Genomic DNA, 14,325 nt, shown 5'->3' with positions numbered 1-14,325 from the left:
GATTTGTGAGTATGGATTTTGTATCCTGAGATGCTTCTATATTCCCTGATCACTTCTAAGAGTTTTGTAGTTGAGTCCCTGGGGTTTTCCAGGTATACAATCATATCATCTGTGAAGAGTGAGAGTTTGCTCTCCTCTGATCCTATTTGGATACCCTTCATTACCTTCTCTTGCCTGATTGTGATGGCTAAGACTTCCATTATAATGTTAAAAAACTGGAGACATTGGGAAACCTTGCCTGGTTCCTGATATGAGTGGGAATGATTTCAATTTTACCCATTCAATACGGTATTGGCTGTGGGTTTCCTGTAGATGGCCTCTACCACTTTAAGGATTGTTCCTTCTATACCTATTTTCTTAAGTGTTCCGGTCATGGAAGGATGCTGGATATTATCAAAAGCTTTTTCTGCATCACTTGAGAGAATCATATGGTCTTTGTTTTTTATTTTGTTTATGTGATGTATTATATTTATAGATTTATGTATATTGAACCATACATGGGACCCTGGGATGAAACCCACCTGGTCATGATGTATAATTTGTTTGATCTGTTGCTGGATTCTGTTTGCTAGGATCTTATTGAATTTTTTTGCATCAATATTCATTAGAGATATCTAATAATTTTATTTTCTTGTTGGGCCTTTTCCTGGTTTGGGGATCAGGGTGATATTTGCTTCATAGAATGTGTTGGGAAGTATTCCTTCTATTTCTATGTTTTGGAAAAGGTTAAGTAATATAGGTACTAGGTCCTCTTTAAAGGTTTGGTAGAATTCTGATGTGAAGCCATCTGGTCTTGGGCTTTTCTTTTTGGGGAGATTTCTTATAGTTGATGCTATTTCAGAACTTGATATAGGCTTGTTCAACATTTCCACTTCTTTCTGGCTAAGTCTAGGAAGATGGCATGTTTCCAAGTATTGATCTATTTCCTTCAGATTTTCATACTACTGAGGATAGAGTTTTTTGGAATATTCATTAAGGATTTGTTAAATTTCTGATGAGTCTGTTGTTATTTGGCCTTTACCATTTCTGACTGATGAAATCAGGGATTTTACTCTTTTATTTCTGGTTAGGTTGGCCAAAGGTTTATCTATCTTATTAACCTTTTCAACAAACCAACTCTTTGGTTAATCTGTTGTATGATTCTTTTGTTTTCAATTTCATTTAGTTCTGCTCTAATTTTAGTTATTTCTTTTCTTCTGCCAGGTTTAGGGTTGGAATGTTCTTCCTTTTCCAGTTGCTTGAGATGTTCCATTAAGTTGTTAACTTCCTCTCTTTCCCTTCTTTTAAGGAAGACTTGTAACACTATAAGTTTCCCTCTTAGGACTGTCTTTGTGGTATCCCAGTGGTTCTGATAGTTCATGCCTTCATTATCATTTTGTTCCAAAAATTTGGTAATTTCCTTATTAATCTCATCTATGATCCAGCTATCATTCAGCATAAGGTTATTTAGCTTCCATGTTTTTGTAGGAGTATGCAGATTCCTGTTGTTACTGAGTTCAAGTTTTATTCCATGATGGTGCAAGAAAATGCAAGGAATAATTCCTATTCTTTTAAATTTACTGAGATTAGACTTGTGACCTAAGATGTTATCAATTCTGGAGGATGTTCCTGGACTGATGAGAAGAATGTGCATTCAGTTTTGTTAGGATGGAATGTTCTGTAGATGTCTGTTAAATCCAATTGTTGAATAGTTAAGTTTAAGTCTAAAATTTCTTTGCTTAACTTCTTATTGGAAGATCTATCCAACACTGCCAAAGGGGTGTTAAAAATCTCCAACCATTATGGTGCTAGAGGAAATCAAGTTGCTCATGTTTGTTAGTCTCTCCTAAATTGAGGTGCATTCTGGTTGGGTGCATAAATGTTAATAATTGAAATCTTGTCATGTTGAGTATTTCCCTTAACAAATATGAAGTGAACATCCTTATCTTTCCTTACTTTTGTTGGTTTAAAGCCTATTGTATCTGCAAATAAAATTGCAACACCTGCTTTTTCCTGATTTCCATTTGCCTGAATTATAGATGACCAACCATCCCTTCACCCTGAGTCTATATTTATCTTTTAAGGTAAGATGAGATTGTTGTATGCAGCAGATATCTGGCCTGAGCTTTTGCATCCAGTCAGCCAACCTGTGCCTCTTTAGTGGAAAATTTAAGCCATTAATTGAGAGTATTGATAAGCCTAGTAGTATTTTGGACATCGAGTTTTTCAAAAGTCCAGTGGGCATTTTTAATCCTTTCACCACTATGGAAGTTGGAGTTTCATCAAAAGTTTCTGAGTGAGTTTACTTTGGTGGTAGAGCATTGTGCTTGTCATTGTGGGGAATGGGTCTGAGAATATCCTGGAGAGCTGGTTTAGTTATGGCAAATGTCTTCAACATGTGAATGTCATTAAAGTATTTAATTTCTCTATCATAAATGAAACTCAGTTTAGCTGGATACAGGATCCTGGGTTGAAAGTTATTTTGTTTTAGGAGGTTAAAGGTTGATGACCATCCTCTTCTATCATGAAAAGTTTCACCAGAGAGATCTGCAGTCATTATAATGTTCTTCCCCCTGTAGGTTATGATTTTCTTACATGTGGCTGCTTGCAGAATTTTCTCTTTCATACGAACTTTGACAAAGTTAATTATAATGTGTCCAGAAGATGCTTTATTTGGATTGAGTTGTGCTGGGGTTCTGAAACTGTCTGCTATCTAGATTTCAGAATCCCTTGCCATGTTTGGGATGTTTTCCTCTATTATCTCTTGGAGTAGAGCAGCTGGGCCTTTTGAAGCAACCTCTTCTTCAGGAATTCCTATAAGGCGAATGTTTGCTCTTTTGGAGTGGTCCCACAATTCTCTCAGGGAATGGTTCATTTTTGCCCTCCACTCCTTTTCCTCCTTGAGCATTTGGGAGCATTCAAAAGCTTTGTATTCAATGTCAGAGATCCTTTCTTCTGCCTGCTCCATTCTGTTACTGAAAGATTTTACTGTATTTTTCAGATCTTTGAGGGCTGCAAGTTCTTGCCTCAATGTGTCAAAATCTTTGGTGATTTTTGTTTGAATTCATTGAATTCTTGAGACAACTTTTGAATTACTCCTTGAAATTCTACTTCCATGTTTACCTCCATTCTGTTGATCTTATTTGCCATCCAAATTCTGAGCTCAATTTCTGACATCTCAGCCATTTGTTTATGAATGGGATCATCTGGTGTGTCTGTTTCATCATTTCTTGGGAGGAGTTGATCTACTCTGATTATTCATGTTGCCAGAGTTTTTCTGCTGATTCTGCCTGATGATTATTTTTCACCATTTGCATGGCAGGTGGCTCTGGCAGGGCTGAGCATGGGTCATAGGGCATGAGGCTCTGGCAGGGTGGGGTGCAGGGCACTCAGTTCCAGAAGGTGGGGCATGCAGCTGGCAAGCCTTCTCCCACAGCTGGTTTGCACTTTTGTAGAGCCAAGCCGGACAGTCTCCCCCACTTTGTCTGCATTACTGCTGGGCTCACTGTTATAGTGAAGCTTTTCTACCACGGCCCTTGCTGTGCCCAGACCTGGCAATGAACTGCAGACATTTCCGTCTCTGCAGAGGTTAGCCTTCTGGACCTTCCGCGAGGGAGGAGGGTGGACTGGAAGTTCAAAATGTCAGGGAAAACATTAGTTCAACTTTCATGCCTGGCAAGAGAGTGCTCAGGGTCACAGCAAGGGTCCCTCTGGGGAAGTAGTCCCTACTTCCTACAACTCTCTCCCATGGGGTGAGAGAAGAGGTCTTCAGTTCACTGCTCGCCTGTAGAAAACCTACAGTGACCAAAAAAACCCCAACTCTCTTGGGGGAGGGGATGGACACTTTTACTTTGGGATGAGTTTTGTAACTAAAATTTGCTTTCTTAGAGTCGCACCTTGCCTCAGCAGAGGGGATGTGCAGTTATCACTCCTCTCTCAGCTCAGCTCCTAGTCTTCAGCTTTATTGGGTACTGTCTCATCATTATGCTTCCCTCTGGATGGGAGCTTCTATGGAAAGCTGACTCCAGTTGGCCATCTTGCCCCTCCTCTTGCCTTGTGATTTTAAACTGAAGCTTACATTAGAAATTATTGTTTTGATCAGTCCACGGTTTGTTTTGTTTTTATTTTACTCAAGAATTTCAAATATGCATGAGAATATGCTAGAATGAAACTAAAATGCACCTTATCCAACACAACTTTTTTCACCTTAGGAACATCAATGCCTATACTCAATTCTGCCAGTCACAGACAGTAGATTATTTCATTAGTAAATATTTCAGACCATATCTGTCTTTAAACACAGCCACAGTTCCATTATCATACCTAAAATATTTAATGCAAAACCTGGTATATGTTCAAATTGCTCCAAGCCTTTAATTTTAAAACAATGTTTATTTGTTAACTCTTTATTTCATTTAATTATTTCCATTAAAGCTCTTTTTGTGTTTGTTTTGTTTTGTTTTTAAACCAGATTCAGATACATAAGTTCTTCCCATTTGATGACTTCATGTTCTTTGAAATGCTTAGGCTGTACATTTTCCAGGCTTAGGCTGTACTCTACTTGTCCCAGATCTGAAATCAGCCATTCCTCTAAAAAACACTGTTTTCTTTGTGGGAAGTGATACATCAAGATCATGGTCTGCAGTGCTCATTTTCATAATTTCTAGGCCTTTTCAATGCACAAAGCTACTTCAAATCCAAGAATACAAAAACAATGTGTGGAAATATGCATACTGATCATTCAAATTTGGGACTACAAAGTTTTCATTTTAGCTCTTCTCTTATACATCTGTGTCTCCTCTTTTCCACACTGAAATACATGATTTTTAAGGGCCCAGGAGATGATGTCAGTAAACATTTCCACACTTACCTATTTTCTTTATTCTACAACACATATACAGACACTCTAGTCTCAGAATAATATTATTAATGTTATCATGACAAAGATGATTACTAAAGGACTTATTTTTGCTCAGCATCCCAAACAACCTGGTTAACTTCTAGGTAAACTTCTACATCTACATATTTTTGGTTCATACTGGTGGAATAAATCCAAACTGCAAACCCTCATCAAAGTAGAACTGATGTTGCAAATTATCGGAGAAAACTGGGTTTTTACTCATAGTCCCGATCGAGACAATTTCCTGCTTGTCTTCCAATACCAACAGTTAGACTCTGTGTTTTACTTCTTTTTTCCTTCATCCTTTTATTGGCAGCCCTTGGATAGTCTCAGACTCTTACTGTGACCTCTGTGCTTTCTGTCCCTTTGCATAAGCCCTCTGACTTTTTTTTTTCATGAGTTCCCTACAGTTATTAAAATCCAAGATTCTAGTTTACAGAGATTAGCAAATAATCTTGGGCCAGCCCTGGTTTGGGGGCTTATTTGCTGTATCTTTTTGATCTCTTAATTTTCAGACTCTGAAATTGTTCCTGTTTTGCAAGTTCCTCAACTTAAACCTTGTTTCTTATCAGCACCTTCCCTAGAGTCCAGATTCTTTCACTTCTCATTATAATTTTAGCATAGTTAATAGAAATGTAATATAAATTTAATATTGTTTCTAAAAATTCAGAACTTGATTCTGAAACAATCTTGTTAAAGGTAATTAGCATTTGTCTTTTCCTTATACTTAGGTGGCCAAGACATTTTTATGACAGAAGAACAGAAGAAATACTATAATGCAATGAAAAAATTAGGATCCAAAAAACCTCAAAAACCTATTCCAAGGCCTCTGGTGAGAGCAATTGAATAATTCTAAATACATAATACAGTTGAGTAACTGTGAAGAACTCAGATTTCTGCACTGCCATCCTTCTTTATTTTTTAAATTTATAGATGCTATCTAGGAAGTGAACAAAACCCCAGATACATCGAAGTCCTTAAGAAAATTAGATATTCAAATTCAATAGTAACAGCCTGGGCAACAGCTTAAATTTATTTTTTAGTGAACATGCATCAGTGGCTTAGTAAGTACTTATTACAACATGAACTTAGCAGCTTGTTTAAATTTAATTTTGACCAGTTTAAAATGTATCTTTGGTGTGAAGTTCAGTATATGCATACTCACTTCCATTACACGTATTTATGATAAATTTTGTATGTCAAGAGTTGGCAATGGGTGGCACCTGTGGCTCAAGGAATAGGGTGCCGGCCCCATATGCTGGAAGTGGCAGGTTCAAACCCCAAGTCTGGCCAAAAACCGCAAAAAAAAGAAAGAAAAGAAAAGAAAAGAGTTGGCAAACATTTTCTTAAAGGAACAGATAGTACATATTTTAGCCTTTGCTGACCATAAGGTCTCTTTAGCTACTATTCAACTCTGCCATTTTGGCACAAAAATATCCATAAACAATATAGAACAGATGAATGTGGCTGTGTTTTAACACTATTTAGGGACATGGAAATTTGGATTTCATGTTACAAAATTTTATTCTTCTGAGTGATTTTTTCCCCCCAAATTTAAAAATGTAAATCCCATTCTGAGCTGTATAAAAGCAGGTTTTTGGGTAAATTTGACTGTGTGTCATAGTTCTCTGACCCCTGTTCTCTATCACTCAATGCTGTTGTATCAGGTATCACAGGGCAAGTCAGATGTACTCAGAACTTCTCCTTGCCTGCAGTTTAATTGAAGATCTTAGATGCAATATACATATTTGAGAACTTTAGATTATAAAGTAATACAGCAGGCACATTGGTGATTTTGACAAGTGAGTTTGAAAGCTTTCAGGGCAAGGAGGGTTGGAAGGGAAGTCAGAGAAACAGGGCTTATAATCTCAAGCATGTAGAAGATTTGGAGATTTTTATTCCAACACAAGACCCCCAATAATCAAAGACATTAATTTACTGTTATTCCCAGCTCTCAAATTGGCATAACTTGTGTTCGCAGTAATTATTTGTTGAATAAAAAAGATACATTTTAGAGCACAGATTCCATTCCACTAAGATTAAATATTTGTGTTGCACTAAAAATTCTATGGATGTTAGAGCTGAGTATTTAGAATTTATCCTTTATATAGTGAAGGATTTTTGACCATAAAATTGTATTTGGAGAGGTTTAATTTATCTACGGTGTATGAAACTTAAATTTACCTTAGTTGAACCTAGCTTTTAAATACCAATTTTACTTTACAGTACAAATTTCATTTTGAAGTTCTTATTTGAACTTGAGTCAGCAAAAAAAGATAAAGAGAATTTTTCTTTCTGTGTACATGCCACACAACCACTGGCTTAATACCAGTCAGTCCTAGGTTTGGAATTAACTAAAAGATCCACCAGATGCATATGTTCCCACATATTTACCAGTATATGCCAAGTAGTGTGGCACACAGTCAAACAGAAGTCGCAGAAACACAGACATTGCTTCTTGGGCCCTCTTCTGCATAGGGGACATGCTGGGCTGCAAAAAATGAACTGAAAGTGGGTGTGTACTACTTTACCACAGGAAAGCTGCCACCTGCACTCCTTAACTATCTTTAACAACATATTTATCACATGGCTCATCTGGGAGAAGGTGCTAAGCCACAGCCCTCCCTGCATAGCTATAATTCACCAATGGAACCATCAATGAATGATTTGACAACCAAGTACAATTATCACCAGTTAATGCTGCACATTTATCTTAACTTTTTATATTTCAAAGAGCAGTGTTGCATGAGATAAATCCAACATATCTCCAGAAGTCCCTGAGTCTGGGCTAAAAATTCAAATCAACAGTTAGTCCTTGACCCACAACTTTATCTCCCCAGAGAATCTCTAAAATCTGAATATCATCTTTTGATCTTTGGAACAAATGAATAGCAATTGTAGAGAGGAAAATCAAACCGAGTATTGATGCATTTCATTTCTAGAAATAGAATTTAGGATCATTTCTGATTTTTCCTGAAGCACCTCCACAGGATGGCTTTATTACTTGGTTTAAAATTCATAGTGCAGTGTAGTCTATACATTCTAAAGTGACATAGATTGCTTTTGATCATCTAACACTTTAATTTATAAACTTAATCTTCATTGTTTGTCTAAATGTTAGAATTAACTATAAAACCAATGCTCACCTTTTCTCACATTTCTTTTTGCCCTTTATTCTGCCTCACTGTAGTGTATCCATAAGGGTATCTTTCCTCCAGCTCTTTCTGAATGCATTCTCATATAGGAAAAGCACTTGATTTTTAAGTGTCTTCTCTAATTTAAATATGTGTCTCCCCACATTTGGCCCTACCCTCCTTCTTATTACTCTCGCTGTCCCTGAATGATAAAATTCACTCTCATGGGTTTAATAAATATGTGTATTCATGTTATAGAACTCCATACCTGCATTCCAGCTTCTGCCCCAAGCTGAAACACATACTTCTACCTGCTCCCAGCCCTGGATGTCCCACTGGCTCTTCCATCTCAACATGGTCAAGATAGATCTCATCATCTCCCTTCAATACTCCTCATTCTTTGATCTCTGGATGGTTAAACTAGAAACAATAGCTTAAGCTTTAACTTTTTACTAGCCCACTACATTCAAATACTCCAACAGTTCTTGCTTCTACCTACATGTTAGTTCTTAGTTTTTGCCTTTATTATCAACACCATAAGCCATCATTATCTTCTTCCTGGATTACCACAACAAATCTCTGAGGAGTTCTAAAGATGTTTGGAGGGGTTTATGAGTTCTGTAAATAGAATAGTGTATGCTACTTTGATTAAATGACACCCATATTGAAATACAATCCAAAATATGTACATATTATAAAACAACCAGCAAGTAGTCCAAGAATGCCATACAATTTCAATGTCTGAATTTGTGTTTAGGAATAATTATCTACCTTATGAAGAACAAAGTAGTGTGTCAAAGCGCTTATAGTAAAGAAAATTATGGAATAACTGAGTCATTTCACTACTCATGGTAGATTTGCCATGCAAACTTGATTTAGAATCTATATTAGAGCAACGCATATTCACTATAGATGGACAGTGTGGTCAGTTATATAGGAACAAATATGCAAGTTCACCATCAGTAATAATATGAAGTTATCAGTTTTTCTGATTCCATTTTTAGTAATCACTGGAGACGTTAATTCTATTTTGCCCAACATACTTATGTGAGCAGCTATTCTCTGCATTAATATTTTTCAAGCAAAAATACAGAAACAGATGAAATAGAGACCAAGGTTCATCTTTTTATTTATACATTATGCACTATTTTATTTCAGTGAAGCAACATCACTAATCATATCAAAGTTATATTGTTACTAAGACTTCTATATTTCTGTTTTTAAAATGAAATTAAAGTTATAAACCTTAAAACCAGCTATCTAATTAAATTTAAATGAAAATATATAAGGCAATATTGGGAACCTATAAGAATATCTTCCCCTTTCTAAAGGGTTTGTACATTTTTTAAGGAACTGCTTTCATTGGAAGAAAAAACAACCTGTCTTTTATTAATGTGTCTTTTTAATGTAGGTGATTTTATTCTTGCAACTTGAGGTGATCTAAGATTTCTTTTTTTTTTTTCCCTCAGAACAAATGTCAAGGTCTCGTGTTTGACCTAGTCACAAGCCAGGTCTTTGACATCGTCATCATAAGCCTCATTATCCTAAACATGGTTATCATGATGGCTGAATCATATAACCTAACCGAAGACACAAAAACCATCCTTGATAATCTCAACCGGGCTTTTGTGGTCATCTTTACAATAGAGTGTCTCATCAAAATCTTTGCTTTGAGGCAATACTACTTCATCAATGGCTGGAATTTATTTGATTGTGTGGTTGTGGTCCTTTCTATTGTTAGTAAGTAAAATCAGTAGCCAGAGGGGTTTTAAAATGAGAGCCAGAAGTAAAAGTATAATACTTACCATTTGGAAGTATATCTGAACTGTCTTCAACACAGCATATTAGGCATAATGTGGTTTCTGAAAAAACAGGGGTACTAACATCATTCTTTGCTGGGAGGATGCGAGGCAATAGAGTAATTTCCATCCCCTTGACTATCTACACAATTGAAACTGAAAGGTAAATAATTACATGAGTAATTTATTCAATGGAGAAAGACAAAATTAAGTTGACTCAGAAGTCTTTGGGGTGGTACTTGGTTTATTCAGGTAATTGAGTTAAAGTTCAGCTTTCTGGGACAAATATAAAAAAGCCCTAATAAACATTTTATAGTTTTAAGCATTTGGCATTTAGTGCCCATGTTTTCTTTTTTCTTTGTTCATTCATGAACAATCTGTAATGCCAGATCATAATTATTGTGCCCCTATGGCATTTTTGTGCCTTCCTCACCTCCCATTCTAGATTGGGCTTCCAAGAGGTACTTTACAGAGAAGCAGTATTCTTCCCTTGTTCTATATCCTGTGTTAACTTAGACCACAGCGTGAACCGTGCTTATACCATCAGTTTTGATCCCATTTTCTAACCAGCTGAGCAAGATTTACTATAAGGTTTATAGAAGAATAGTGAATAAAGAGGGTTATTGCCATATAATTTTTTCAAAATTTCATATTTTTGTTAACATATTTTGTTTTTGTACAGACTGAGTCAAATTTATACAAGTTAAGTGTGCCCTTCACCCAGATAGTGTGCCTTTTACCCAAAAGGTGTGAATTTACCCATCCTCTACTTCCCAACCATATACCTTTTTATAAAATACACATGTGCACACATCAGCTTTGTAATCAATTCATCATGGCTAAATTATGAGAGTTTACTGTGGCTTTTTGAAGTCTGGTTTGAAATAAACCATTAATTTGACTTTTTATAATTATGTAAAACTGTCCAGAAGGCCTTCTCATAGTTCAAAAAGCAATTGAAGACACAGCAAACTGATTTTACAAGTGGAAGCTTTTATGCAGTCTCAGAAAGGATACATCAAATAAATATGTTGAATCAAAATACTTTGGTTCCCACTGCTATCACTGTAATACAGATATTTCAGAGAGCAAGAAAATGCTACAGTGTGTAGTGGGTTCTGGTTTCTAAACCATGAAGTTAGTGTAGATAAAATTTGGCAGTAGATTTTTCTGTGTGTTTGTAGTTATATAGATCTTTAATTTTTGTCAATCATTTCCAATCACAAGTCCTGGCAAAACTGACAAAAGTAAAAACAGAAAATGGTGGTACAATGACTCTGAGGCAGCCAACTGAGAGCTCAAAGAGCCCTTCCTCTGATAGGTGAAGAGCAGTTCATTCATTTGATAGCCCCCTTCCAGGCAGTGACAGGCATTGTGCCGTTTGTGAGTTTGTATAAATATCTCTGACGTCTATCTTTTAAATAGCTGCTAGCCAATTGCAAATAAACTTGTTGAATAGCATTTTGCTCCAATGGATGAGAAAATCTCCTATTAAGTGAAATTCTACTCACCAGTATAGGCAGAATTTTATGTGCTTTTGCCAGTATGTCTACCATGCAACAACCCAGCCTTGATACTTTTATAAGCTGCTTCTGAAGATTTTAGAGAAAACGTGAGAGTGAATTGAAAGGCATCTCCGTCTTGGAATTAACAATTCAGTTGTGGTATTAAAATCTACTCACCTTAAAGTGTCAGAAGAAAATAGAAAGGAATTGAACACCAAACCACATCATACACAGTAGAATTGAGCTCAGAAATGACGGATTACTATGGACTCAATTAACCAAAGAAACATTAAGGGAGGCAATAGGCCTTAAGAGATGGACCTTCTTTAGTTGTTGCTGAGGTGGTACTTAATAAATTTCATATCTTACTGTATTTAACTTCCCAATTAATATATGAATTCAACTTCTTTGGCACCAGTGGGCAGTCAGTGAAATGTATCAACTAGTTCTGTTTAGTCATTAGGTATTGACAGAAGCATTTTGAGACCCTATGACCCTTAAGGACCTTAAAGGATCCTCAGTGCAAGAAAAAGGCCATGTCCATACAAGGCAAGCATGTTCCAGCCATGCTGCAATATTTGGGCTAAGATGTGAGTTACTTTAAATCCTTGTATCACTTGCCTGCAGAGCAGGCAATGAGAGAACAGGGTGGCATTTTAGGCCAAATATTCAGTTGTTTGCACAGACCTCTGCTTGAGATGCCATTTCTGGGATGTTTGCAGCAACAGAGGAAGGATCTCCCCAATTTTGTCCCTTGAGCTTGTTGAGTTTGGACCTTGGGAGTGAGCATAATGGTAAATATGCAAGATCCATGGGCAGCTTTAGACAAAAGATGAGTGTTTCAGCACCATCATCTCCCTCTAGCTGTACATACGTTGTGGCTCTTTCAAAAGGTAAGTCTTCACCTGTAGCAAGGCTGTATTCAAATTTCTCTAAATAGGCCAGGGGTGGTGGCTTACACCTGTAATTCTGGCACTCTAGGAGGCCAAGGCAAGTAGATTGCCTGAGCTCAGGATTTTGAGACCAACCTGAGCTAGAGAAAGAGACCTCTCTATAAAAAAATAGCCGAGCATCGTAGTAGATGCCTGTAGTCCCAGCTACTTGGGAGGCTGAGGCAGGAGGATCGCTTGAGCCCATGAGGTTGCTGTGAGTTATGATGCCACGACACTCTACTGAGGGTGACAAAATGAGACTCTGTTTCCAAAAAAAAAAAAAAAGAATATTTCCCTAAATAAGAACCTGCCCTTTGGAGTAGAACTTTGGAGCCAAAGGTTCTACAATTTCCCTAAGCAGCTCAGGCTCAAGAGAACCTTCAACAGCAGACATTTCTCCTTCTACTCTAAAAGACTCAAACTATAGTTTATCTATTTTCCATACTATGTATTCAGTAAATACAGAAACCTGTCTTATTGTTTAAAGTAACTCCATAAGTAACTTTAAAAATCCAACATAGATAACATACATGAGGTAATTCACAAAATAACTCTTGTAAACTGCATTTGTTTCCTTGGTGTTGTCAACGTTTTAGACATTCTCTCCCATCTAAAGTCTCGTCCCAAACTGTATGGCCCTTCGAAATTATTTTCCAAGTTAAGGTACAGGTAGATACTTTCTCTGATATTGGTAAAGAAAGTTCTTAGTTTTGTGCATAAATCACAAAGTATTGATAAAAAGCTGACTCTAGTAGGATTCTGAAGCCAGTGTGCCTACTGGAAATTTACTGACTTTTCTCCTTCTCTTGAGGTACAATTGTTTCTGAGTTGGAACAGAAGCTCATAAATTTCCCTCCGACGCTCTTCAGAATTGTCCGCTTGGCTAGGATTGGCCGAATCCTGAGACTTGTTCGGGCAGCCCGAGGAATTAGGACTCTCCTCTTTGCTCTTATGATGTCTCTTCCCTCTCTATTCAACATTGGTCTTCTACTCTTTCTGGTGATGTTTATTTATGCCATTTTGGGCATGAACTATTTTTCCAAAGTGAAACCAGAGTCTGGAATTGATGACATTTTCAACTTCCGAACTTTTGGCAGCAGCATGCTCTGTCTCTTCCAGATAACCACATCGGCAGGTTGGGATGCCCTCCTTAAGCCCATGCTGTCAGAAAAATCTTGTAATTCCTCTTCAGAGAACTGTCGCCATCTCCGTGCCATAGCCACAACCTACTTTGTCAGTTATATCATTATCTCCTTTCTTATCGTTGTCAATATGTATATTGCTGTGATTTTAGAGAACTTCAATACAGCGACTGAAGAAAGTGAGGAACCTTTGGGTGAAGATGACTTTGAAATATTCTATGAAGTTTGGGAAAAGTTTGACCCAGAAGCAACCCAGTTTATCAAATATTCTGCCCTCTCGGACTTTGCTGATTCCCTTCCTGAGCCTTTGCGTGTGGCAAAGCCAAACAAATTTCAATTTCTAGTAATGGACTTGCCCATGGTGAGTGGAGATCGCCTCCACTGCATGGATGTTCTCTTTGCTTTCACCACTAGGGTACTAGGTGATTCTGATGGCCTGGATAGCATGAAAACAATGATGGAGGAGAAGTTCATGGAAGCCAATCCTTCCAAGCAGTTATATGAACCCATAGTCACTACCACCAAGAGAAAGGAAGAGGAAAGAGGTGCTGTTATTATTCAAAAGGCCTTTAGAAAGTATTGGAAGACGGCCAAGGGTGACTTGGAAAACAGGCCCCATTTGCCACTCCAGACTCTTTGCAATGGAGACTTGTCTAGCTCCGGGGTGGCCCAGGGCAAGGTCCACTGTGATTGAGCCCCTCACTTTCATCCCTACCTCACATCCACACAGTCTTGCCTCCAGTCTCTGGGCTTCAGGTGTCTGCTGCTCAGTGTACAAACAAGCAGTGGACTCGCTAATTTAGCCATTCCATTTGTTTTCTAGCTAAATATAGTGATACATTTTTATTTCATTTTAAATAAGTCTTACAAAGATAAGACTACATCTTAACCACTGGCACTACTTTATCAAAGAAGAGGACACTGGAAAGTGCTG

General features: G+C 37.3%; 1 protein-coding gene across 1 annotated transcript in view; it reads left to right on the top strand.

Moving 5' to 3' along the window:
• SCN11A (sodium voltage-gated channel alpha subunit 11) overlaps window positions 1–14,085 on the top strand; it is a 104,101-nt gene extending 90,016 nt beyond the window's left edge. The window contains exons 24-26 of the mRNA XM_003794470.1: window positions 5,611–5,711; window positions 9,483–9,753; window positions 13,061–14,085. Of these exons, the coding sequence (XP_003794518.1) occupies window positions 5,611–5,711; window positions 9,483–9,753; window positions 13,061–14,085 (1,397 nt within the window). The remainder of the gene's footprint in view (window positions 1–5,610; window positions 5,712–9,482; window positions 9,754–13,060) is intronic.
• Window positions 14,086–14,325: the final 240 nt, after the last annotated feature.

This window comes from Otolemur garnettii, unplaced genomic scaffold, assembly GCF_000181295.1.
Source record: "Otolemur garnettii isolate 467f Iridium unplaced genomic scaffold, OtoGar3 scaffold00082, whole genome shotgun sequence".
Lineage (NCBI taxonomy): Eukaryota > Metazoa > Chordata > Mammalia > Primates > Galagidae > Otolemur > Otolemur garnettii.
This window is presented reverse-complemented; position numbering and strand designations above follow the sequence as displayed.